The sequence below is a fragment of the Cervus elaphus genome, chromosome 18 (assembly GCF_910594005.1).
Source record: "Cervus elaphus chromosome 18, mCerEla1.1, whole genome shotgun sequence".
In the NCBI taxonomy this organism is placed as follows: Eukaryota; Metazoa; Chordata; class Mammalia; order Artiodactyla; family Cervidae; genus Cervus; species Cervus elaphus.
Genome location: NC_057832.1, coordinates 26037434 through 26064292, shown reverse-complemented (window position 1 = coordinate 26064292; position 26859 = coordinate 26037434). Strand labels below are relative to the sequence as shown.

Here is a 26859-nt window from a genome sequence, read left to right as displayed (position 1 = left end):
GGCTTTTTCATACCTTTTTAACATGGTCGACAGTATCACCTTACTGTTTAGCAAAACATTATTCAGACATTTTACTCAAACATCTCAATCCAGTAAAGCTTCCACTCTCAGGATGTATGTACATTTGAATGAGGTTTGTGTGTGGAATGAGGAGTGCATTCAAACCTTGGGCCTTTTACAAGTTGGCCTCAGATTTTATTACCACTGGGCCTGTTTGGTCTCATTTCCGCTTATTCTTAGGCTGCACTAACCAGTTCAGTGGGTGACTTGGGCCCATTTGATATTCTGCTACACTATTCTATAGCGTCCAGTCAACCTGGGATATGGGGTGAACTTATCAAGACTCCAAGACTGTCTTACTTCCTAGAACTCTCTATAAAATCCTGCTACTCCGTGAGTCTGGGCTTGCCACAAGCTACCCCACAATCTCAGACTAGCAGAGCCATGCTGCGGCTGCTGCTGCTAAGTCACTTCAGTCGTGTCCGACTCTGTGCGACCCCATAGACGGCAGCCCACCAGGCTCCGCCATCCCTGGGATTCTCCAGGCAAGAACACTGGAGTGGGCTGCCATTTCCTTCTCCAATGCAGGAAAGTGAAAAGTGAAAGTGACATCGCTCAGTGGTGTCCGACTGTTTGCGACCCCATGGACTGCAGCCTACCAGGTTCCTCTGCCCATGGGATTTATCAGGAAAGAGTACTGGAGTGGGGTGCCATTGCCTTCTCCAGCAGAGCCATAGGTCCTCCCTACTTCTTTGCAACCAAGAATGTTATTTTACTCTGTAACACTCCCTTATCAAGGTTCTCTCTGCAACAGGAGCAGCAAAGCTTCCGGATTTCCAGGCCTGCCCCGTCCTGGCTGAAACACCACACCAGCAAAGCTGGAGACGGGGACAGAGGAAGCAGGGCAGCAGCCCGTCAGAGCACCACACGCCTGTGCTGCTCTTACCCGGAGGGGTTCAGTACTTCCCATGAGTAAGGGGTCTCAATGCAACTGATTTCCAGAGGGCTGAATTTGCTTTGATTATTTTGTTCAGCTTTTTCATTGTTTTGTGAGGAGAGCAATTAAATCTCTCACTCCATCATGTCAGCCATTCCTTTTTTATAAGGTATATCATGTACTGCTGTAGTCCAAAGTTCAACTATACCAAATCCTGGCTATAATTTTAAGATTATATTTACCTGCAAGATAAAAGAGCAAATTTACTTTTTATTCAGTATCACTTAATAGTCTATGCATATATATACGTATTCAATGCCTATCTTAAACTAGATATATTGGAGTCAGCTTCCTTTTTTGTTGCTGTTGGGAAAAATTGATTTTGTGCATGTGTGTTTGTATGCAGCATGTATGTAGCATGGATAGGAGTTGAGTATTTCTCTACATCAATAATGTAATGAAGCAACTAGAAATGTAACACAATCACAGGCAACAGACTATGCTAATAGACTACTGTATCTATTCAGTCCAGATACCACAGTACATGAGAAATACTGATACCCATAGTATATGAAAATGATACTAAGAGGTATGGAAACTATCATATGAAATATACTTGAGAGAAATGTCAATGTTTATCTTGGAGGAAAATGACATACTGCAAGCCTTTCAAATATTTAAATTAGACTTTTTCAATATTGATACAGAGGGCAGAGTCAAAACTTAGGGGTATAATTTTAAGTTCAATATACAAAATAAACTAGTTAACAACTTAAGCTGAAACAACTGAACTGGTTTGGTTCCCTTGCAAAGTGATGAGTTTTTCTCACTGAGAATGACTATAATAGACTAGATGAACATTTTCTAAGAAGTGCTTTGTTCTTTTTTATTTTTGATTGGAGGATAATTGCTTTACAATGTTGTGTTGGTTTCTAGAGTACAACAATGTGAATCCACTGTAAGTATTTACATAGGAGATGGACTATATGATCTTTCAACTTTAAGTTTCTTTAACTTTATCCTACCTTTGTAAAAACTGTGATCTATAGTTCTAGTTGCTGTAATTCAAAAACAAGAAAGCTGAAGTGGGAAAAAAAATAACTAAAATGAACAAGATAAAATTACATAATATCAGACTTCATTCTGGAAAGGCAAAAAAAGCTCAGTGAGTACATAAGAAATATTCACAAAAACATGAAGGGCACAAATCATGTAAACTCAGAATTATTCACCAAAAAGTGGAAAGCAACCCTTAAAACTCTGAAAGAGGCAAGTTTATCACAAATACAGGAAGTATCATTATATTCAGGAAATAGTTAAGATAATTTGCTAGGACCAGAGCATGTTACAGACCAGAAACAGAAGTAACTTACCTCTTTCAGTTGATCAGCACTCCCCCATGATGCAGAACGCTGATGTGATCTCTTTTCTGCACCTTCTTCTGCCCAACAACTAGGTGTCTTTAAAAAAATAAAATAAAAAATGAGGAATTTTGTTTCTACTCCTTAATCTCACAGCAATTCAAACATATTAGCACATACCAATTACAGGGTTATACTAAATACTAAAATACCTTAAAAGCTAGGACTTTCATGACCCTGTGAAATGTTTATTATTCTGACTTAGACACAGTCAATCTAAGATGTCTCTGAGTAATGTTACTCAAAACATCTGGCTTTTTATATCAACATTAATAACTTAAAGTCATCAGATTCAAAGAGAACTATGAAATATGCATATTGGTTTTTTTTTTTTTAAGAAAAGGCAAGCTAATTATGAAATGGTATTTTTATTACATAAAATAAAAGTAAAATTAACAGAATGTGCTTAGAAGCAGTGGGCTTACAGAGTACCTCTATGTCAAATAACTATTGATATAGGTAGTACCGTTTTTTTGAAAAACATAAAGCATGTTTACATAAAAATACATTATTATAAAAATAGGAAAAGATTAGGCTAAATTGACTGATCTTTGTTGTTTTTGCTATTTTTTAATTGAATAACTGCTTTACAGAATTTTGTGTTTTCTGCCACACATCAACATGAATTGGCCATGGGTACCCATATGTGCCCCCCACCCCTCTGGGTTGTTGTTAGACAGCCCCTCTGTGAGTTCCCTGAGTCAGACGGCACCTTCCCACTGGCAGTCTACTTTACACGTGGACATGCAAGTTCCCCTGTTACTCCCTCCACACATCTCACCTCTTCCCTCCTCCCCAGCCCCTGTGTCCTTACGTCCTTACATCTGTTCTCTGTGTCTGCTTCTCTACTGCTGCCCTGTAAATAAATTCACTGGTACCAGCTCTCTAGATCCCACATATATGCATTAGTATATGATATTTCTCTTTCTCTTTCTGACTTACTTCACTCTGTATAAAAGGCTCTACGTTCATCCACCTCACTAGAACTGACTCCGATGTGCTCCTTTTTATGGCTAAGTAATATTACATTGTGTATATGTACCACAACTTCTTTATCCATTCATCTGTTGATGGCCACCTAGGTTGCTTCCACATTTCAGCTATTGTAAATAGTGCTGCAATGAACACTGGGGTATATGTGTCTTTTTCAGTTTTGGTTTCCTCAGGGTATATGCCTAGGAGTGGGATTGCTGGGTCATATGGTGGTTTTATTCCTAGTTTTTAGAGGAATCTCCTATTTTTTAAGTCTCCCATAGTGGCTGTATTAATTTACATTCCCACCAACAGTGCAAGAGGGTTCCCTTTTCTCCACACCCACTCCAGCATGTATTGTTTGTAGACTTTTTGATGATGGCCATTCTGACTGGTGTGAGGTGATATCTCATCACGCTAATAATGAGTGATGCTGAGCATCTTCTCATGTGTTTGTTAGCCATCTGTATGTCTTCTTTGGAAAAATGTCTGTTTAGGTCTTTTCCCCACTTTTTGATTGGGTTGTTTTTTTTTTTCCTGGTATTGAGTTGTATGACCTGCTTGTATACTTTGGAAATTAATCCTTTGTAAATTGACTATAATTTAAAGCAGTGCATCTTATAAAACAAAAAGAAACTGAGCTACATGTCAGCAAACAGAATTGCTTTTATCTAAAACATCATTTTGAGTGATTTAATCTGTAATATACACTTCATCCAAACATACCATAAAACATTAATTGTCAAACAGTAAGATCATTTACTGGTTGCATTAAAAATGAAAAAATAATAAAACTATCATCTTTAATATATGAGAAGATTTTTAGTGTAATGCAACTTAGGGAACATTAAAACCAGTATTTTAAGATAGACAAAGGGCAGTGATCATCACATGTAAATATAAATATATATGGCTTTAAAATTATTTTTTATTATATACCAAAAATTCATCATTTATATTGATGCTACGTCTGTGACTCTACATAATGCACAACTTCTTATGAGGAAGCCATCAGTTCTATACAATTCAAAATGCTTGTGGACAACTTTTTAAATAATTATCAGCTCTTAAAAGTAATGATACTCCAAAATAAAACCAGTAACAACTGAATGCTAGTTGAATAAAAATACATATAAATTGCTTTAAGAGTTCAAATACTAAAGTGAAACTATTTAGTCATATTATTGACTAAAATATTTTATTCAGTTGGCATGTGCAAAGAGGTAGTAATATATTAAATAAGCTGCTTGCAAATTAACTATTTAGTTATTAAAATTTCCTAATCTCAGTGTTAGATAAGAAAAACTACTCTGAAATTAATCCCCAAGTAGTTATATCTTTAACATTTTATTCTAAAATTATTCAATTATGATAGTTTTAGTCAAACTTTTCTTTTGAGAATCTATTTGCCTTAATATCTTTGCCTTTCTACCAAGCATAGGCATTACTCTCACCCAAAATCAAATGACTAAGGATTATCTCATTTTGGATCAATGATTAAGGATCAGTGTTTAAAACTCAAAAGTATATTTGCAGAAAATGAGTCAAACTTCTGACATGTTCCATAATTATTTAACAATAACATCTATAACACTATTTTCATTTTGTAAGCTCTACTTTTTTTTTTAAAGGATATTTATATAAACTGTATCTCCAACTTAGAGATAAATTAATAACCACAAAAATTCTGCAAATGCCTCGATTCTGGCAAGCACACCAATGGCAAATGAAACTAAATCTGAGGTCTCTCATCTGAGGGTATCTTCTTTCTTCCTATTGTCATTCTTTTCTTAAAACTGAATGTGAAACCCTTTTGATCATCTGGAATGTAGTACTGAAATACATAAAAACTAACTGTAAAAGAATATTTATGATCCTGAAATCTATCTAGCAAATTATGTAGTTTTTTTTTTTTTTTAAGTACAAAACCACTGGGAGAATTCTTTCAATCATGTGGCTACAAAATGACATGAATATAAATTATTCAAGTATATTCATCAGTTTCAACTTTTCCAAAAAAGAATTATTTCATTTTAATTGCACATATATACAAATATATTTTAAAGACTGCACTGTCCAAAATAGAAGCTACTAGCCACATGTAATAATTTGAATTAACAAAAATAAAACAAAAAATTCAGTTCCTTGGCCTCACTAGCACATTTTACATGCTTAATAACCACATGTGGCTACTGACTGCCCTACAGAACAGCACAGATATAGCACATTTCCACCCCTGTACAAAGTTCTGTTGAGAGCAGTGTGTTAAAAATCACTGATTTTTAACAAGTTATTCAAATCAAACCAAAACCAAAGATGGCTACTTGGTCTTCAAATCTACTTAAAATTATGCTTCTGAGTTAACACAGGATGAGTTAATTTGTATCCAATTTGTTAAATCTGAGTACATGAGAAGTATTTTACCATTTGAATTAGGAAAACAAAAACACAAAGTTGCAAAAGTTATTTGCTTTCATGCCAGCAAAAGATTCCTTTCCAACTGGCCTGTTATTCCCTCCATGAATCTAGAGTACAATTTTATGAATTGTCCTACTTATGTCCTGGATTTTAGTAAAAAACGTATGACAGAAGCATCTCGTGGTCAAACAGATTTGGGGACTATTATATACTACATCTGTCTATTCAGTGTAACAATGCAATTAGCATTTCAAAACTCAAATACACAAACACACATACACAAATAACTTTTTAAAAAACCTGCTTTACTCTCTCTTAATGGGCTTCCCTGGTAGCTCAGCTGGTAAAGAACCCGCCTGCAATGCAGGAGACCCCGGTTTGATTCCTGGGTAGGGAAGATCCGCTGGAGAAGGGATAGGCTACCCACTCCAGTTGAGCTTCCCTGGTGGCTCAGCTGGCGAAGATTCTGCCTGCAATGCAGGAGACCTGGGTTCAATCCCTAGGTTGGGAAGACCCCTTGGAGAAGGGAATGGCTACCCACTCCAGTATTCTGGCCTGGAGAATTCCATGGACTGTATATCCATGGGGTCACAAAGAGTCGACTTTCACTTAACTCTCTGTTACTTATATGATCCTAGAACACTTATTTTACACATACTAACATTTCCAGGCAACCTGGAAAGAAACAGAAATATAATCCTCAATGATTGGTATTGTATCTAACACCTTGCTTTTCAGCCCGCATACTTAAGAGGATTCTTCCTTTCTAGCTGCCTCCATTTAAACTACTAGGGAAGAGCATATGAACCTTTCATACACTTGAGCAAGACTGTTGACAAAAAGGAGGTTGGCACAAAAAAAAAAAAAAAAGAAAGAAATACCCTCTACATCAAAAGAATACCTATAGGTGGAAGAGGCCATTTTAAAATTTTACCTCTCAGAATCACACAAATTCCAGCCCATGAAGCTTTAAGGACCCCCTTAGCTGGCCTGCTATCTTGGTCTCCTGTGTGATGAATCCTGCCTCTCCAAGTGAAACAAAAAATAATCCTACTGCACAGGACTACACATTTGTATTTAAGACTATTTTTAAAGACCAGTTTTAGGCTAACAGACAGACTGAGAGACATTACAGAGATTCTCTATATACCCTTCACCTCCACAGATGCACAGCCATCCCTACAGAGTGGGACATTTGTTACAACTGATGAACCCACACTGACACATCATTATTACCCAGAGTCCATAGTTTACGTTTAGAGTTCACTCTTGGTGATGTGCGTTCTATGGGTTTGCAAAAATGTATGACGACACATATCCATCATTATAGTACCATACATACAGAGTTATTTTCACTGCCCTAAAAATCCTCTGTGCTATTAATTCCTCCCCATCTCCAAACCCCTGACAACCATTGATCTTTTTACTCTTTCCACTGTTTGCCTTTTCCAGAATGTCAGGTAGCTAGAATCATATAGTAGGTCACCTTTTCAGAGTTGCTTCTTTCACTTAGTAATACACAGTAAAGGTTCCTCCATGTTTTTTCTTTTTTAAAAAAATATTTATTTGGTGGTGTCAGGTCTTAGTTACAACACGTAGGATCTTCAATCTTTGTTGCGGCATGTGGGGTGTTTAATTGAGGCATGCAAACTCTTAGTTGTGGCATGTGGGATCTAGTTCATTCATTCATTCACCTACTGAAGGATATTTTCGTTGCTTCCAAGTTTGGCAATTATGAATAAAGCTGCTGTAAATATCTGTATGCAGGTTGTTGTAAGTTTTCAACTTCTTTGGGTAAATACCAAGAAACATGAATGCTGGTCTGTAAGCTAAGAGTATACTTAGTTTTGTAAGATACTGCCAAACCGTCTTCCAAAGTGGATGTACCACTTCCTGTTTCCACCAGCAACATATGACAGCTCCTGTTGCTCTGCATTCTGCTCAGCATCTGGTGTTAGTGTACTGGATTTTGACCATTCTAATAGATGTGTAGAGTACTTCATTTTAACTGGCATTTTCCTAATGACCTATAATGTGGAACACCTTTTCATATGCTTGTTCGCAGTGTGTACATCTTCCTTAGTGAGCTGTCTGTTAAAGTCTTTGGCCCATTTTTTAATCAGCTAGTTTGTTTTCTTCTTGTTGAGTTTTAAGAGGTGTTTGCACATTTTGGATAAGGGTCTTTTATTAGATATGAACAATGGGTACTTTTGCTATTCATATCTGTATTCACAGACTATCAAAGGTGAATATGCTTTCCTGCTTTATCAACTTCAAAATGGGTCAAACTAACTCCTAGCAAAATACTCTTTTTCAATATGCAAGAACCTAGAGTCAGTTTCAAAAATCCCACCAAAAAAAGAGAAAAAGCTAATCACTTCAGAAAATTCTCTTAAAATAATTGAGTCCTATGTAAAACTTTAAAATCTGTATTTTTTATGTGGTTTAAGTTTAGTCTTAAAAATTTACTATAGTTTATAGTGTATTACAGAAATATGATTCAGTTCAGTTGCTCAGTCGTGTCCTACTCTTTGCGACCCCATGAATCGATTACTGACTGCTAATTATTTTTACTTTACTTAAATAGATGATACTTAACATTGTGGTACTAATAAACCTGAAAAGAAATGGAATTACTTGAAAAATCAATGATAATTAAATTGATAATTAAGATTATAATCTGATTTTAAGGTACAGAAAAGTTTTTAAAAAAGAAAATGACAAACCCCTCATCATTCATAAATATTTCTTTGAGAGATTTGGTTTTCTTTTGACTAATAAATTTTTTTAACTTTTTAAAAACTTTGAAAAGATCATTTTGAAAAGACTATCCTGGTGAAGCATTAAAAAAATAGAGCACAAAAAGACTGTGACTATATTATGCTTCGCTTTCCCAGTAACTGTATATAAGTTTATATAGTTTTATTACCAAATATAAACATAAATACCCTCTTCACTAGTTAAGAAGTGTACAAAAGGAAGAGTCTGGCTAAAAACAAGAGCTTTAGGAATTCAGTGAAAGCAGTTACTCAAGTTTTTTCATCATGCTCCAGCTACATACTAAGTTATGTGCTCATTCTGTTAGATTACAAAAATGTATAAAATCCATGGCTATTTAGGCCTTAAAAGTGTTCCACACACAACTGAATAAAAGCCTGTGTAGTAATGGTTTGTGATTTTCTAGATTATTAGCCAGGGAACTTATTCAGAAGAGTTAAGAAGTTATATTTCTGTTTCCAGATCTTAAGGTTGATGGAGGTGTTGGTGGTATATCTCTGGATTGTAATTTTTAAAAACAGGAAACACCACAGAAATCAACTATTACATCTATGTTATACATGATAAAAGTATTTGCCTGATTGCTAAGAAATGTTAATTTGAATAAAAGCAATCATAAATGTGCCCCAAATCTTAAGAATATTCACAGTACATGTACTTCTAAAACTAATCTGAGATGCACACCAAGAGAAGCAGTGGAAATAAATGTCTATCAACAGAGAAAAGAAAAATTGTGGAACAGTCTTCTAATACAAGAAAACACACTACACAGACTGTAATCCCACTTTAGTAACCAAATACATACAAAAAGAAAAAGACTTCAAAGAGGTATTTCAAAATATAAATATGTAAGAATTCTAGATAATTATAATTTTTTTTCAGCTGAGAAAAGGTTTAAAAAAGAAACTTAATACTTAATGACATAAGAAAATGTTATGCTTTATTAAACAGGTTATAAAACACTACCTGCAATATCATCTGAACTCTTTATTTTTTTGAACTCTATTGTTTAAATGGTCTGTGATTTAAATTTTTTTTATTTTCTAAATGTAAATAATCAAAATATAACAGGGTATACATCAAAATGTTAGAAACAGCTATCTGGATATTAGAATTATAAGTAGCTTATTTTGAGATTTCGGGTATTTTCCAAATCTTCTGCAGTGACTACTGTTTCAAAATTAGGAGTAGGATTTAAAAAAAATAAGAGAGCTGTGTTATAGAATTTGTAGGTGTGGATGTATATTCTGAGAAAGTCAAACACAGAATTTATAGAAATTCCAACTTTAGATGCAAACCTCAAATCTATCTTGGAAGACACATTACATATTAAGTAAAGATGCTAGTATACATCGCCATAAAATATTTTTCACTACACAGGGGTCCCTCTGACTAATAGGTTGGGGTTCTCTCACAACTGCAAGTGCCAGTATGTAGTTTTATCACTGGCTGTGGGAATGGAGTTGGAGACTTTAGAAAAGCCAAAATATTTAAGGGTTTAGAGTAAATGAAAACTGAAGATAACTGAAATGTCCAACACCCAGAAATATTAGTGGAAAGTTATTGATGAGAATATTGATAGGAAATTATAATTCAGTTTGGATATGTCTTTCATGTTATACTTTAATTATATGGAGGAAAAAATATCTATAAAAATGTTTTCCTGAAAAAGTTAAACATAGAGCTTCCATATGCTCCAGCAATTCCTAGAGAAACGAAAACTTATGTAAACACAAAATCTTGTATGCAAATGTTCGAAGCAGTTCACCAACTCAAGAATGTATAAATAAATTGTAGCATGTCCATTCCATGAACATTATTTGGCATTACAAAGGAATGAAGTACTGATACTGTGCTATGCATGGATGAAACTTAAATAATACTATACTAAATGAAAACCGCCAGAAACCAAAGGCTACAGATTGTATGAGGCTATTGACTGAAGCAACAGAGCATGCATGCATGCACTGATACCAACTGTGCGGAATACGCACACACAGAGAGGGAGAAAGCAGACTGCTGGTGCCATGTGTGCTAAGGGGGAGGAGACTGGGCCAAACAGTGAAGGACTGCAGTGGGCACAGCGGTTTTTTCCACTGGATGGAAATGTTCTAAAACTGATTATGGCAATGTCTGCACAACTCTGAATACATTAAGAACCATGAATTGTACACTCTAAACAGATGAACTGTGTGGTATAGAAATTATATTCAATAAAACAGTTATTAAAAATAATTATGTAAAAGAGAAAATTATAAATCAATCTTATTTTTCCATTTTAAAAAAGCCCTGTATTGCTAAATCTGAAAGTCCCAAGCATTGTTTGTATTTTCTCAAAAACAGTTATTATGTTCTATCATACTCTTCTTGTCAAGTTTCAAATCACACTGATGCACTTAGTAATGTCACAGAAAAGGGTAGGAGGAATACATTAGTATTCTATCCAGTCAGGCTTCTCAAATCATTTAAGAACATTTCTCAAATCATTGCAAGAACATTTAACAAAGGAAATAATGTAACATAAAGTAAACTATATATCAGAAATGCTAATCTCTGACTTCTTACAGAAACAGTTACTAAATAGACTCTTGACAAACAGCCAGTTTCTGCTTTAACCAAAAGGAGACAGTCATATGAGGAATTAAAATTATAAAGAATATTTTAATTTATTATTTGGTATTTATACTTAATAATACCCATTCTGACAAATTTTATTACTATTACTGTGGATAAATTTAAAGCCAAATTTAAAGCCAACCTAATTTTCAGTTTTTAGAGAGCATTATTAAAACATTCATTCTTTAGTGTTGTAATTTTTTCAGTTGCAATTTGCTTTGGTTGCTGAGTTTCAAAAAACTGATTACACTTGTAAATAACAAGAGCAATTTTACTTTTTTAAAAGTAGTATTTCCAAACACTTAAAAAAAATATATTTGGCAAAAGTACTTGATTATAAGTGCCTCAGTATTATCCAAGAGATAAATAACTTTTATTGCTTTTTAGTAGCTTTTAATGTTTTTTAATCTCTTATACTTGACAGAAAATCAGCAACATAGGTGACTGACAAGATATATCAGAAATACTAATACTGACTAGATACCTGCCAAAAACATTTCCATACTATTCTGAAATCATAAAAACTAACAGTGCTCAACTGATGATGACATGAATATCATCAATGGAATACATTAGTAATGAGAAAGGAAGCAGGAGTTTCTGTAGCAGTAAAAGTGTACTCTCCCATACTTGGACCTATAAACCTGAAATACCGTTTCTTACTTGTACGGCTGCACAGTGGGAAACAACAGTTAACTTCTGACTGAATCCTGACCTACCAGGGGCTGCTTACTGAGTCTGTGAGTCCGAGCATGTCCTGGAGTTAGTTGCATCATTTCTATGCCATTTCTGACCAATCCAGGCTTAATGTTCATAACTGCATAATCAATTATTGACACTGGTAATACTGTCCACTCAATTCAGTATTATTATATTTAAAGAATAAAATACTATAGATTCCAATACAAAGGCAGGTAACAATTATCAACATCTGCTATGTCCTACTTACTGTGCTTCAACATTGGGTACGAGTGTTACCCCCAAACGCTTTAAGAATTTCAACAGCATAAAAACTTATTTTCACTTGGTTTACACTAATGTTTCCTACCAGTATGATGTATTTTATGCCAATCATTTATTCAAAAATTTATACCACGTTATTAACATCTTGAAAGGCATACTGCTTTCCCATACTACACCCTTAACTATGACCCAGTTCTTAAATTCTTAACTCTTAATGTCTCTAATAAATGTCTTTCTAATATCACAGGATTTTTGATAGAAAATTGATGGATTTTAGAATATAAAAATTTGAGACTGTATCAGACAAAAAATGACAAGAAGACAGTCTAAGGAGGTTGTTGCAAATAAATACGACCTATTTCACAACTTCACCTAGAGCTCGTTTAGGGGTAGAGGCAAGGGAAGAGGTAAGGGAAACAGGCTGCTTCTCTTACCTGTTAACCCTCTCTGTAACGGGAGGAGACTGGCACACAGGCGGCAGGACTGTGGGGGGGCTCTCTGCTGTCTACCTGCTGCTTTTGGCTTAAATGGACACACTGACTATTAAAAATTAAAAAGGAGAACTTTGAGTTTCTGTTAATTTTAGCAGTACTATTTGAAATTGATGAGTAAAACAGTAAGTACTGTTCAGTAAAATGGTAAATATGTTTTAGCTATGTATTTACATTTTTCATCAGTACATCTGAGTATATTCCTCTGGCAACCAAAAATACTACTCCCTCAACTAGGAACACGACTCCCATCATGTGGACAGTTCAACTCTAGGATTAGAAAAATCCTCTCTGAATTACCTAATGGCCGAAAGAAAAAGTAATGGAGATTCTGAACAAGACAGAACCTTCATAAACTTACTCAAGTGCCAGTTGGGGACCAGCTTTATAAAAGTAACAATTTAGGTCCCTGGAATGCAACCTAAGAGGCCAAGATCTTTAGACTTGCCTCCATTTCAAGAAAAGCTTCCCCTGTCCAAAATTGTTCCAACAACTACCACTTCGTAAACAAACTTCAACAGCAAGCTCTTCAACAAGGGCACAGGAAACCCAAAGAGCTGTACAGAGTATGACTTTTGGTCAGGAAATGAGCTTCTGATCAGAGTGGTAAAACTGAAAGTTCTCTTTTGTATCTTTTACTATTTGAGGTGTATCACCTACTTCTTTGATTAAAGTCCTCTCTACCCAAACTCCTTTCATGAAGGGAAGAAAAGGATAGAGTGTTTTAAATGTGTATTTTCAATAGCAAAGAATTAATATATTTTAGTTGAGTTGCTGAACTCAACGTTTATAGAACGTTGGCTCAAGTCAACAATAAGTACCTACTCCAGATCTGTTTCTTAAAAATAAGTATAAAAAGGATTTTTAGTGAAAGATGCTGGCATAGAGGTAAGACCATGAAACTCCATACACTTAAACTTAATGAAATGAAGAAAAATAAATTAAAAGTTTATCTTATGTACTTTTTGGGCATGTTTAAATGTTTCACATTGTAAAATTTGAAAATTAATTAAAAACAATAAAATATCAAAGAAAAACGTCAATCTGGAGAAAAGAAAGAAGTCTGCAGAATTTCATTTAAAAGTCTAACCATTCCATTTCTTATCCTTCAAAGAATACAAGAGATAAATGGGAAGTTCTGAAATCTTCCTCTGATACCAACTTTGCAGAGAAGGTGAATAAGGGGGATAGACCAGCATTCAAAGAGGAAGGACTCAAAGAGAAGGAAAAGCTACTCTCACCTCAACTGGCCATCAGACATTTCAAAACCATCAGGCTTAAAAAAAACAAGTCAGGCTTACCATGTCATTTTTCCCTAACAAAGAGATATATGGCAGATGACTCAAAAAATATATATAAATGGCTCAACGCTAGTTATTTCCAGCAATAAGCAAGATTTATCAGAACAGAAAGACAAATGACAAAAACACTGAAATAAAAACCATGGAAAACAGGTGGGAAGAAAGGAGGAAGAAATTGCTATTGGAAGTTCCCCTTTCCAGTTGTGAAATAAGAGTGCCACGGCCAATATCCAAACATCCACCTATTTTTTAGCCCTCTGCTAGTAAATGTAAGTAATGTGAAATGAGGGCTGGATGAATCACAAGCTGGAATCAAGATTGCTAGGAGAAATATCAACAACCTCAAATATGCAGACGATACCACTCTAATGGCAGAAAACGAAGAGGAACTAAAGAGCCTTTTGATGAGGGTGAAAGAGGAGAGTGAAAGCTGGCTTAAAACTCAACATTCAAAAAACAAAAATCATGGTATCTGGTCCCATCACTTGATGGTAAATAGATGGTGAAAAAGTAGAAACAGTGACAGATTTTATTTTCTTGGGCTCCAAAATCAATGCAGACATTGACTGCAGCCACAAAATTACAAGACGCTTGCTTCCTGGAAGAAAAGCTATGACAAACCTAGACAGCATATTAAAAAGGAGAGACATCAATCACTTTGCTGACAAGGGTGCATATAGTCAAAGCTGTGGTCTTTCCAGTAGTCATGTATGGATGTGAGAGTTGGACCATAAAGAAGGCTGAGCACCAAAGACTTGATGCTTTCAAATTGTGGTGTTAGAGAAGACGACTCTTGAGAGTCCCCTGGACTGCAAGAAGATCAAACCAGTCAATCTTAAAAAATATCAACCCCGAATACTCATGGGAAGGACTAAAGCTGAAGCTCCAATACTTTGGCCACCTGACACCAAGAGATCATTGGACAAGATCCTGATGCTGGGAAGGATTGAGGGCAAGAGGAGCAGAGGATAAGATGGTTGGATGGTATCACTGTCTCAATGGACATGAGTCTGAGCGAACCCCAGGAGATAGTGAAGGACAGGGAAGCCTGGTGTCCTGCAGTTCATGGGGTTGCAGAGTTGGATATGACTTAGCGACTGAACAACAATAACTTATTGACACTTAATATACTTAGCATTATACTTAGCATTTTAAATTCATTAACCCAAATTAACCCTTACAACAATCCTTTGAGTTATAATACTCCATTAATAAATGAGGAAACAGGCAAAGTGGTGATCTAACCAAAATTACAAAGCTAAAATGCTAGAGCCAAGATTTAAAACCCAGCTATTTGGTCATAGTACTCTGTGACAACCTAGATGGGTGGGATGTGAGGTGGGGTTGGTTCAAGAGGGAGGAGACATATGTATACCTATGGTGGATTCATGTTGATGTACGACAGAAACCAACACAATATTGTAAAGCAATTGTTGTTATTGTTCAGTTGCCAAATAATGTCTAACTCTCTACGACCCCATGGACTGCAGCATGCCAGGCCTCCTATCGCCATCTCCTGGAGATTGCCCAAGTTCATGTCCATTGAATCAGTGATGTCATCCAACCATCTCAACCTCTGTTGCCCTCTTGTCTTTCTTTTTTGTATTCTTATAAATTTTACTTTCAATTGTAAAGCAGTTACCCTCCAATTAAAAATAAAATTAAAAAATACACAAAAAAGACAATTCCAACCATCTGTTTTAACAACAACAAAAAAAACCCAAGCCATTTGGTTCCCAAACCACAGCTCCTGGCCAAAGAAATGAGTTTACAATGTTAATTTATATCATAAAAAGGTTATATTCAGGGAAAAATATTAATCAAGACATTGGCTATTCAGTAACAATAAACAGTACCAACCATAAGAAAGACATAATGGATAGACATCTTTAAAACATCTGTATTATCATCAAAATATAAGGCGATGACCACTGGAAACAGAAATCAACAGAGATTTTAACAACATCCAGCTCATGCTAGAACAGGCAGACATACAGGGGGCTCTACGGAAGCTGAGTAATATAATTAATGTGGTTGAATTAACATGTAATGACGGATTCCCGGGCGGCACCAGGTGCTAAAGAACCTGCCTACCAATGCAGGAGATGCAAGAGCCATGGGTCCAGTCCCTGGGTTGGGAAGATCCCCTGGAGGAAGGCATGGCAACCCACTCCAGTATTCTTGTCTGGACAATCCCATGGACAGAAGAGCCTAGTGGGCTACAGTCCACAGAGTTGCAAAGGGTCAGACACATCTGAAGCAACTTAGCACGCACGCCAATATGTAATGAATTCTTTATCTAAAAGTAAAGACTGTATCCTCATTTTCAAATACAGAGAAATAAGAAAAAACAAGTCATATACTCAGCTACGAGGAAAATCAATGAGGTTTCCAAAAACCTATTAGTCTATACTATAATGCAATAAAACTAGAAATTGAATTTTTATTAGGAAAAGAAACTTTAACCATTTAGAAGTTTAAAACAAAGCAAACAAAAATAACCTCATATTTTAAACAGGATATTAAAACTGAAATTGCATAATCTCTTGAAAATACAAATAATGGAAACACATACGAGCCAAAGTTGAGCTCAGAAGGTACATCTTGGCATAAAAATGCATAAAACACTTGCATTACTAAACAGTAAGTATCATGAATAAAAAAATTAAGCATTAATCTTCATAATCCAGAGAAAGAGCACTGCATATGCCAGGAAGGCAGAAGAAAAGCAAAAACAGATCAAAGTCAGAGGGCAAGGAACTTGAAAAAAGAAAAACAGGAAAATAAATTCAACACCTTAAAAAATTTAATATATAACCTAGTAAATTTAATCACTCGAACACAAATATACAATATTAAAAATGAGAACAGAAAAATAACTGCAGATAAAAAAAAGTTGAAAGAATTACAGAAAAGTACTTTGTGAAACTCTATGAAAATACACTTGAAAATTTGGATGAACTAGACTATATTCTAGGAAAACAAATGAAAAAACTGAACAAAAGAGACAGAAATCAAAGGAAACTAACAGTCATGGAATAAACTGATATTTACTAAAGAGCTATAATCCAAACACATACTAGTCTGCTTCATAGGGAAAATTCTTTCAGATCCAAATAAGAGATAACAGAGATGAAATTTACACCATGCCAGAGCAGAGAAAGGAAATCTTGCAAAATCTTTTTTATGAAGCAAATATAATGCAGAAATCTAACGATTACACTATAGAAAGAAAAAGTTTCAGACCTCATTTCTCAATATTGAAGCAAATAGAGTTAAATATTAAACACTTCAATTGCTACTGTATATTTTAAACAAGGAATTCCATAAATAGTATTCATTTCAGAAGTGTAACTATGATCAATTAAGTAATCTATTAAAAAACTCACCAAATTATAGGTTATGAGTTAAAACAACCTTCATTTCAAAGATGAAATGGCATTTCACACCTAATGAATCATTCTTGATTTAAAGAAAACAATTAGTAACATATGCATGTATGTTTGATGTTAGTCTTGTCAAAGTGAGTGCTCTAGCTTTTCTTTAAATTGAGGTATAACTGACATATGACATTATATTAGTTTTGAGTATACAACATAATTCAATATTTATATATATTACTGAATGATCACCACAATAGTCTAGTGAAATCTGCCACCATACATAGTTACAGAAAGCTTTTCCTTGTGATAAGAACTTTTAAGATCTTCTTTCTTAGTAACTTTGAATTTTACAATACAGCATTATCAAGTATACACACCATGCTGTGAATTATATCCCCATGACTTTAGTACTAGAAGTTTGTACTTTTTGACTCCCTTCACCCATTTTAACTACCCCTACCCCCCTCCACCCCAGCAACTACCAATCTGTTCTCTGTGTCTAGGAGATGGTAGACTTTTGTTTTGTTTTTGATTCCATGTGTGAGTGATAAGATACGGTATTTGTCTTTATCTGACTTATTTCACTTAGTATAATACCCTCAAGGTTCATCCAGGGTGTCACAAATGGCAAGATTTCCTTCCTTTTTATGGCTGAATAACAGTGTTTTTTATCTATTCATTTTCTTGATCCATTCATCCATCAAAGGACAGTTAGATTGCATCCCTATCTTGGTTAAGTAATTCCATAGTGAACATGAGGGTGCCTATGCTTTTTTCAAGCTAATGTTTTCATTTCTTTTGGACAAATGCCCAGAAATTGAACTGCTAAATCATATAGTAGTTCTATTTTTAAATTTTTTGAGGAACCGCTATGCTGTTTTCTGTAGTAACTGTACCAGTTTACATCCCTACAAACAGGACAAGGATTTCCTTTTCTCCACATTCTCACCAACACTTGTTATCTCTTGTGTTTTTGATAATAGACTTTCTTCAAGTATGAGGTGATAGTTCATCATGTATTTGATTTGCATTTCCCTGATGATTAGTGATATTGAGTGTCTTTTCTTTTTCTGGTAGCCATCTGTATGTCTTTGAAAGAATGTCTATTCAGGTCTTCTGCCTGTTTTTTTAGGTTGTTTTGCTATTAAGTTGTCTGAGTTCTTTATATATCTTGGATATAAACCCTTTATAGGATATATAATTTGCAAATATTTTTTCCCATTTAGTTGTTCAGTCGCTAAATTGTGTTCAACTCTTCGTGACCAGGCTTCCCATTTAGTAGGCTGCGTTATATTTTGTCTATGACTTCCTTTGATGTGCAGAAGCTTTTTTAGTTTGATGTTGTTCTGCTTGTTTTTTTCTTCTTTTATTGTCTTCATTTTAAGTTTAATCCAAAAAAATCATCACCAAGACTCATGTCAAAGAGCTTACCACCTACGTTTTCTTTTAGGATTTCAATGACTTTAGGTCTTATATTCAAGTCTTTAATCTTTTTTTTTTTTAACTTTGTTGAATATCATCAATTAGGTCTTTTACCTTCTTGAACTAGTTGCTTGAATCTAATACACAAAGGAAAAAAACGCCAAATGATGCTTTTGAAAAACAGGCCTTACATTTTTTTTAATTGAAGTATAGTTTGATTTATAATATTGCAGTAGTTTCACATGTGCAGCAAAGTGAGCCATACACACATACATACATATATGTTCTTTTTCCGATTCTTTTCCATTATAGGTTATTACAAGATATTGAATATAGTTCCCTGTGGTATACAGTAAGACCATGTTTATATATTTTATATATAGTAGTTTATATATAGTAGTTTATCTGTTAATCCCTCACTTATCTCTCTCCCCCTTTCCTCTCTTGTAATCACTAGTTAGTTTTCTATGTCTTTGAGTCAGTTTCTGTTATGTGAGTAAGTTCATTCGTATCATTTTTTTAGATACTACATAAGTGATATCATAATATTTGTCTTTTATCAGACTCACTTTACTTAGTATAAGAATTTCTATGTATATCCATACTGCTACGAATGACAATATTTAGTTCTTCTTTCTGGCTAGGTAGTATCCCATTATATAACATACACCACATCCTCTTCATCTGCTGACGGCCACAGGTTGCTCCATGTTTTGGCTTGTAAATAGTGCTGCTATGAATGTTGGGTGCATGTGTCTTTTTGATTTAAGAGTTTTTGTCTTTTCGGGATATATGCCCAGGATTAAGATTGCTGGCTCACATGGTAGCTCTACTTTTAGTTTTTTAAGGAACCTCCATACTGTTTTTCATAGTGGCTGTACTAATTTACATTCCCATCAACAGTGTAGGAGGGTTTTCCTTTTCTCTACACCCTCTCCAAGATTTATTATTTCTAGACTTTTTAATAACAGCTTTTCTGACTGGTGTGAAGTGATAACTCATCATAATTTTGATTTGCAATTCTCTAATAATTAGTGATGATGAGCATCTTTTCATGTGCCTGTTGGCCATCTGTATGTCTTCTTTGGTGAAATGTCTAGTTAGCTGTCCTGCCCATTTTTTGATTGAGTTGGTTTTTGATATTAAGCTGTCAGAACTGTTTGTGTATTTTGGAAATTAAGCCCATCTGTGTCAGTTGCATCATTTGCAAATATTTTATCCCATTCCGTAGGTTGTCTTTTCATTTTCTTCATGGTTTCCTTTGCTGTGCAAAACTTGTGAGTTTGATTAGCTCCCATTTGTGTATTTCTGCTTTTCTTTTGCCTTGAGAGAGACTGACCTAAGAAAACACTGGTAGTATGATCTATGTCATAGAATATGCAACAATTTATGTCACAGAATGTTTGCCTGTATTCTCTTCTGGGAGTTTTACTCTTTTTTTCTTTTTGTGGCCTTGCTGGGTCTTTGTTGCAGCACACGGGCTTTCTCTAGTCATGGTACACAGGCTAAGTTGCCCAGTGGTATGTGGGATCTTAGCTACCTCATTAAGGAAGGAACCCCCCACATCCCCTGCATTGGAAGGTGGATTCTTAGTCACCGGACCACCAAGGAAGCCCCTCTCCTAGGAGTTTTATGGCATCACATCTTTATTTAAGTCTTTAAGCCATTTTGAGTTTATTTTTGTGTATGTTGTGAAGGTGTATTCCAACTTCATTGATTTATATGCGGCTGGCCGGCTTTCATACCACCACTTGCTAAAGAGATTGTCTTTTCTCCACTGAACATTCTTGCCTCTTGTGTCAAAGATTAACTGACTGTAGGTTTGTGGGTTGATTTCTGGGCTCTCTATTCTGTTCCATTGATCCATATACCTGTTTGGGGGTCAATACCATGCTTTTTTGAATCCTATAGCATTGTAGCATTGTCTGAAATCTGGGAGGTTATGCATACAGCTTTATTCTTTTTCTTCAGGATTGCTTTGGCAATTCTAAGTCCTTTGTGGTCTCATATAAATTTCAGTATTATTCGTTACAGTTCCATGAAAAACATCATGGGTAATTTGACATGGATCACATTAAATCTGTAGATTGCTTTGGGTAGTATGGCCATTTTAACAATATTAATTCTTCCAATCCAGGAACCTGGGATACCTAAACATCTTTTAGATTTCAATATTTATATTCTATATATTAAAGTTAAGTTGTATGTTAGAACGCACAAAGTGTATACTTGTATAAGTTCTAATAAATATAATATATCCACCCTTGTAACCAAAACCTCTATCAAGATATACAACAATTCTACTATCTCAGAAAGTTCCCTCACTTTGGGCCTTGCTTTGAACACAAGATCTGTCTCTAAAGTCCATAGTCTTTTTCACACTATGCAACTTCTTTTAAAAGGGCCCAATGTGTAAATATATTAAACAATAAGAATTCTATTTATAACCATCAATTACTAAGGTAGCTGAAATATGGAAAAATGAAAGGTGGAAAATACTAGAGATTCCCTCCACTAAAGTCAGACAGCCTAAGTATTTAATATCTGTAGCAAACAGACTGCACCACTTTCTCTTCACTAATTTCCACTAAATAAATAAAAATAATCTTCTTCCTTCCTCAGGAGTTAAAGAATTAACCAAGAAAGGATGAATGTGACAATAATAACCATCTCCTATGTTCATCTCTAATATCTTCAATTAAACTAAAAATGCTTCAGGGCAAGACCATTTCTTACACATGTGAGGCAAGCACTACACACTTTAGTGATTACTATGGGAGGCAGTGAGGAACTGGAGAAAACATAAAACCTTTGGAATCAGCTAAATCTGGATTCAAAGCTCTTCATATTTATTAGCTATATAACAATGTACAAGTTACTCAACTTCTCTAAGCCTCAGTAAATCATATGTAAAATGAGGCCTGTATTTTGCCTTCCTATCAATGTCTGGCTTCTCAAATAGACAATCTACATGAAGACCCAGACAAAAGAAGGCCCTACCTTGGACCTCAAGCTTTTGGGGGAACTGCTATGGCCCTCTTCCAGCCATGCCTCTTCCCAAAGGGTGAAGAGACCTTGGGGCCAGAAGGATAGCACATCATGAGCCCACGCCTCTGCCATCAACTTTGCTCTGGGTAACCTAGACTCATGAGTTCATTGTTCAAACTGCACCAGATCTGATTTCCAGGGTCTACAAAGACCTACTCTTGGTCTCACTCTCTGAGAAAGTATATATGGAGTATGAAGGTGAAGACTACGGGGTTGACACATATGCATAAAGCCATCCCTCAGAGTATAGAACGGTATGAGTGTTAGGAAGAGTTATGGGTTCAGGCTCAGAGGGTAGGGTGGGCTCAGCATCATGCAGACACATTCTAGCATTCAACTCTGAGGAATCCAGGACTTCACTCAAACCTGAACCTCAAGGTCTATAGGAAGGTTTATGTATCAAGAACGAATGGATAAAACAGATTTTATGTAAGTTTGTTAATTTAACTTGGTATGTATATGGTATGTACATTTTGTATTTGCTCCAGACTCTGCAAATGTTACAAATGGGCCTGTCTGTATCTACTGCTAACCTATGTGTTGCCATATTCACTTTCAAGTAGTTAGTCACTCAGTCATGTCCTACTCTTTGCTGCCCCATGGTCTGTAGCCCACCAGGCTCCTCTGTCCACGGAATTCTCCAGGCAAGAATACTAGAGTGGGTAGCCAGTCCCTTCTCTAGGGGATCTTCCTGACCCAGGGATCGAACCAGGTCTCCTGCATTGCGGGCAGATACTTTACCACTGAGCCACCAGGGAAGCCCATTCACTTTCAAATATTATCCTATTTAGTCATCCAACATTATCATTAGGTTTCATTAATCCCACTGCACAGGTAAAGAAACAGATATGGTTAAGAAACCTACCCAGCTCCTTTTTCTGCTATCTCCATGTCACTCTCTTCTTAACTCCCAAGAGTTTCTTCCCCTCTTAGCGTATTATCAGTATTTCACTCTCGAAGACTATATGCCCCTAATCCCTACATTTAGTCCTTATGTTCTATGACCTCACGATTGTACCTAATGCTGTTAATAATCTTTTCTTTTTTAAAACAACTCTCCCTTTGGTATGTAAAGCTATACTTAGTTTTCTGTAAGCTTTTGCTCTTTTTCTGTTTCCTCTTCTTTCTCAGAATTTTGGTCAAGAATGAGTAAGATAATGTTTTTGGAGGGTGTCAGCATAAAGCATATATATTCAATAAAAGATAGGGTTTCTTTTTAATATAAAAAGAATACCTACCATTTTTAAGTATAGTGCCAATTACTCTACTAGGTGATACACACACACACTATTCCATTTATCCTAAAGCCCCTAGAAAATTGAAGGTTTAGATTGGCTGACAAATTAACCTGTATTAGAAACCTGGCTGCAGCACTTTCTAGCTTTAAGATAGTGAGTAAGTCACTTAACTTCACTGAATTTCTGCTTCTCCATTGTGTAATTTTTATAATGTCCTTATAAATGAATTAAATGAGAATTAATGAAACACATATAAAAACAGAAAGTAGATGGTAACTAGTCAGTGAACGTTAACTTTCTTCTTATTGCTACCAGGTGAATACATTAATTTTTTATCCTTTCCTTGCGTGCATTTCTAAAAACTGAGTCCTTGATCTCGTGACCTTCTTTCTTTTTATAGTCTATACCCATACTCTATCACACTTCTGAGTCCAGCTCTTCCAGAAAGATAGTTTAAATTATCCATGACCATGTCTAAGTGTCCAGGCCCACATCCCAGGCCTACTATATCAAACTGTTTTTTCTCCTCATGAAGAGTGGAGAGCAAAAGACTTGGTATGGGAGACATAAAATATTACACAGACAAAACTTATAGGATGGATGATAAAAAAGCTAATTTCACGGTTTCAAGGTTGCCTGAGAAAATTACAAAACTGGAAAAGATTTTCATAGATCATGTCCAAAATTTTCTTCCCTTTCCCTCATTCTTCAGATATGAAACTCGAATCCTTCTATTTCCCTCATCCACAAGGCCAAAAATGTTCCCATTCCTTTGAATTCCCTTACATTTAAATGCTCCATTCATCTAACACCTGATTATACTCGTCTTTTATTATCAGTTTTCTTCCATTTACATTTTATCTTCCCAACTATGCTGTAAGTTCCTTAAGGCCAACAGCCATCTCTCAGACTCAGTATTCTTCATAATGCTGATTGACTAATGCTATACAGATATGGTCAGGAATTCAGAAACCATGTATTAGGATGTTTTCAGATATTTTCCTGCCATGGAAGGAAAATTTTTTCAAATCAAAAGCTTAGGAAATCTTCCACAAATAGGGAAAGTGTGACCAAAAATGGGAAAGTGTGACAAACAGAAAATTTTCTATTTCTTTCTCAAGGATTTCAGTTTTGGTTTTAAACAGGAAAAAAAAAATCCTTTAACACAAATTTCCTTAGCCATGTATTAATACTTTATAAATTATTTCCAAGAACTGCACAAGGTTTTCTTCAAAAATTACTTATGCCAGCATACCTTGGAGATACTGCAGGTTTGGTTCCAGACCGCCACAATAAAGCAAGTCACACAAAATTTTTGGTTTTCACGTGCATATAAAAATTACATTTATTCTATTACTATCATCTATTAAATGTTCAACAGGATTACATCTTAAAAAAACAATGTATATACTGTAATTAAAAACACTTCATTGCTAAAAAATGCTAACTATCATCTGAACCTTCGGCAAGTCATAATCCTTTTACAACCGTATCAATAAAGATCACTGATGATGGATCACCATAACACATATAATAATAAAAAAAGTTTGAAATATTGAAAGAATTGACAGAGAGACATGAAGTGAGCAAATGCTGCTGGAAAAACTGATGCTGACATACTTGCTCGATTGAAGATTGCCAAAAACATTGAATTTATATAAAAAAGGCAGTATCTGAGATGCACAATAATATGAGATATGGCTGTATTTTCTAATATACTTACTAGTCACTATATTAATTTCTGTAGGAAAATAATTCCTAAAACTGTAAGTCTCGAAAATCACTAATACAGACTGATGTGCTACTTATTAAATACTAAATAATTAAAAAACTCAGGTGATAAAAGTTTTTAGTTTAAAGTTTATTAAAGATATAGTTTTCTTTGATATATTTAATAATTGGGAAAATTTGATTAAATTACATTTTCTTTACTGTGATCAAAATAGAAGAACTATAGGGTAATGAAACTGATTTGCTTATTTTACCTGAGTAGCTTTATCTTTCATGCATGAAGGGTAATGAACATGAGGATCCCGTGGCCACTGTCCTGTGAGATAAGGTCCTGTTATGGTATCCAGGGAAGAGGTTCGCCTTATTGTGCTAGAGGTTCGAACTTGCTGAGATTTGGGCCTGTCCACTATAAAAAGTGAAGAAAAAAATACATTAGTCATAAAGAATAAAGTAAAACTTAAAATTATTTAAACTTCATAGTTTGTAAAATACCATCCTGCCAATTGTCCCTACAATGTATATTTACCCTAAAAGTCATGCTGTATGAGCTGATGAAATTTATAGACCCTCTCCAAAGGAAAATACATTCGTGTATTAAATTTTGCATACACTATTACACCCTACGAAGCTCATTCGTTTCAGAGACCTATTCTTAACCCTCTATATCATCTCCACTGCTATTATTTTAATTAAGACTTCATCATGTCTCAACTCAACTGCCAGTTTCCTAACTGCTGTCTTCGAATCCACAGTACCTTACAGGGCCACCTCCCTCCACTGCTAAAAAAACTGTTATGGTTTATTCAGTCTTTCACTCAAAATCCATTATTTTTTTCATAATTCAGCTCCCATATACCTCAATATTTAATGTCTTGCTACCACCACTCCTCCAAAAACCTGTGCTAACTACTAAGTACCATAAAAACTACTAATAAACTTCAATTTCCCAAATGTGAAGTACTTGCTTCTCTGCCTCTATACTTTCTATCATCTCCTGCATGTAAAATATTCCCCTTCTCTGTACACTTGGCAAAAACTTATCTTCAAGACCAGCTCAGGTGTCACCCTGCCTCTGTGAAACCTTTCCCAATGCTCTTCTTTTCTTCATCTCTATCCTTCTTAAAGATATACACACTCTCCTCTGCTTGCATGAAGCCCTAAATTTGTCCTTCCTTCCTGACCAGAGAGTAAGTTTGGTCCCTACAGATTGAAAAGGAGTTGATACTCAATACTCAACAAATGAATTTATTCACAGCTACACATGCACAAAAAAAACATGTATACAGAAATCTTATTTTAATTGTTTCCTCCTTAATGGATGAAAAATTTGAAGCCCAGAGGGATAAAATTAAATTGTCCACCGAAACAGAACTGCTAATACATGACAGAGGTAAAAAGGAACCAAGAACTCCAGACATTCTACACAGTTCAATCAATCTACTAGAATGATCTGTTTTACCTCTGCTAAAAACAGAGATGATCATACTGAACTCTATAGTCCTTTACAACGAAAATATAAAAATTTTTCATGTATGCATCTCAAATGTGCATACTATAATAAAATCTAGTGGATTACAAGTATCCAAGGCTCATTCTTATTCAGTTATATTTCATATCAAAGAAAATGCCTTGCACATTACAGAGGGTCAAGAAACATTTGTTACTGAATATTGTCCTTTATTCTTCTGAAAACAAAATACAAAATTGTTTTCCTTATTTAAAAATCAGAAAACAAAAGGAAACGCAACCTACTGTGAACTGTCACATTATTCACACACAGTCGTCCTCAGTTCTGCAGGGGAGTGGCTCGAGGACCTTCGTTCAGTCAGGTCAGTCACTCAGTCATGTCCAACTCTTTGCTATGGCATGGACTGCAGCATGCCAGGCTTCCCTATCCTTCACCTTCTCGTAGAGCTTGCTCAAACTCATGTCCATTGACTCTAGGACTCTCATGAATACCGGAATCTGAGAAAGCTCAAGCCTCTCACAGCTGGTCTTCCGCCTCCCTGCGGTCCACATCCTTGGACACAGAGGGCTGGAGAGCCAAACTGTATCTTACACCTGCAGTTCTGATTTCTTTGACCCAAGAATGTTAGAGAAGATATGGAAATTACCAGATTTCCTACCTAACTTTATTACT

The 26859-nt window shown here is 35.3% G+C and overlaps 1 protein-coding gene across 2 annotated transcripts in view; it reads right to left on the bottom strand.

Annotated features, from left to right (window-relative positions):
- GLCCI1 (glucocorticoid induced 1) overlaps positions 1-26859 on the bottom strand; it is a 113882-nt gene that overhangs the window by 57303 nt on the left and 29720 nt on the right. For both annotated transcript variants that reach the window (XM_043873022.1, XM_043873023.1), the window contains exons 2-3: positions 24974-25125; positions 2311-2397 (exon numbers count right to left, since the gene is read on the bottom strand). In XM_043873022.1, coding sequence (XP_043728957.1) covers positions 2311-2397; positions 24974-25125 — 239 coding nt within the window. The remainder of the gene's footprint in view (positions 1-2310; positions 2398-24973; positions 25126-26859) is intronic.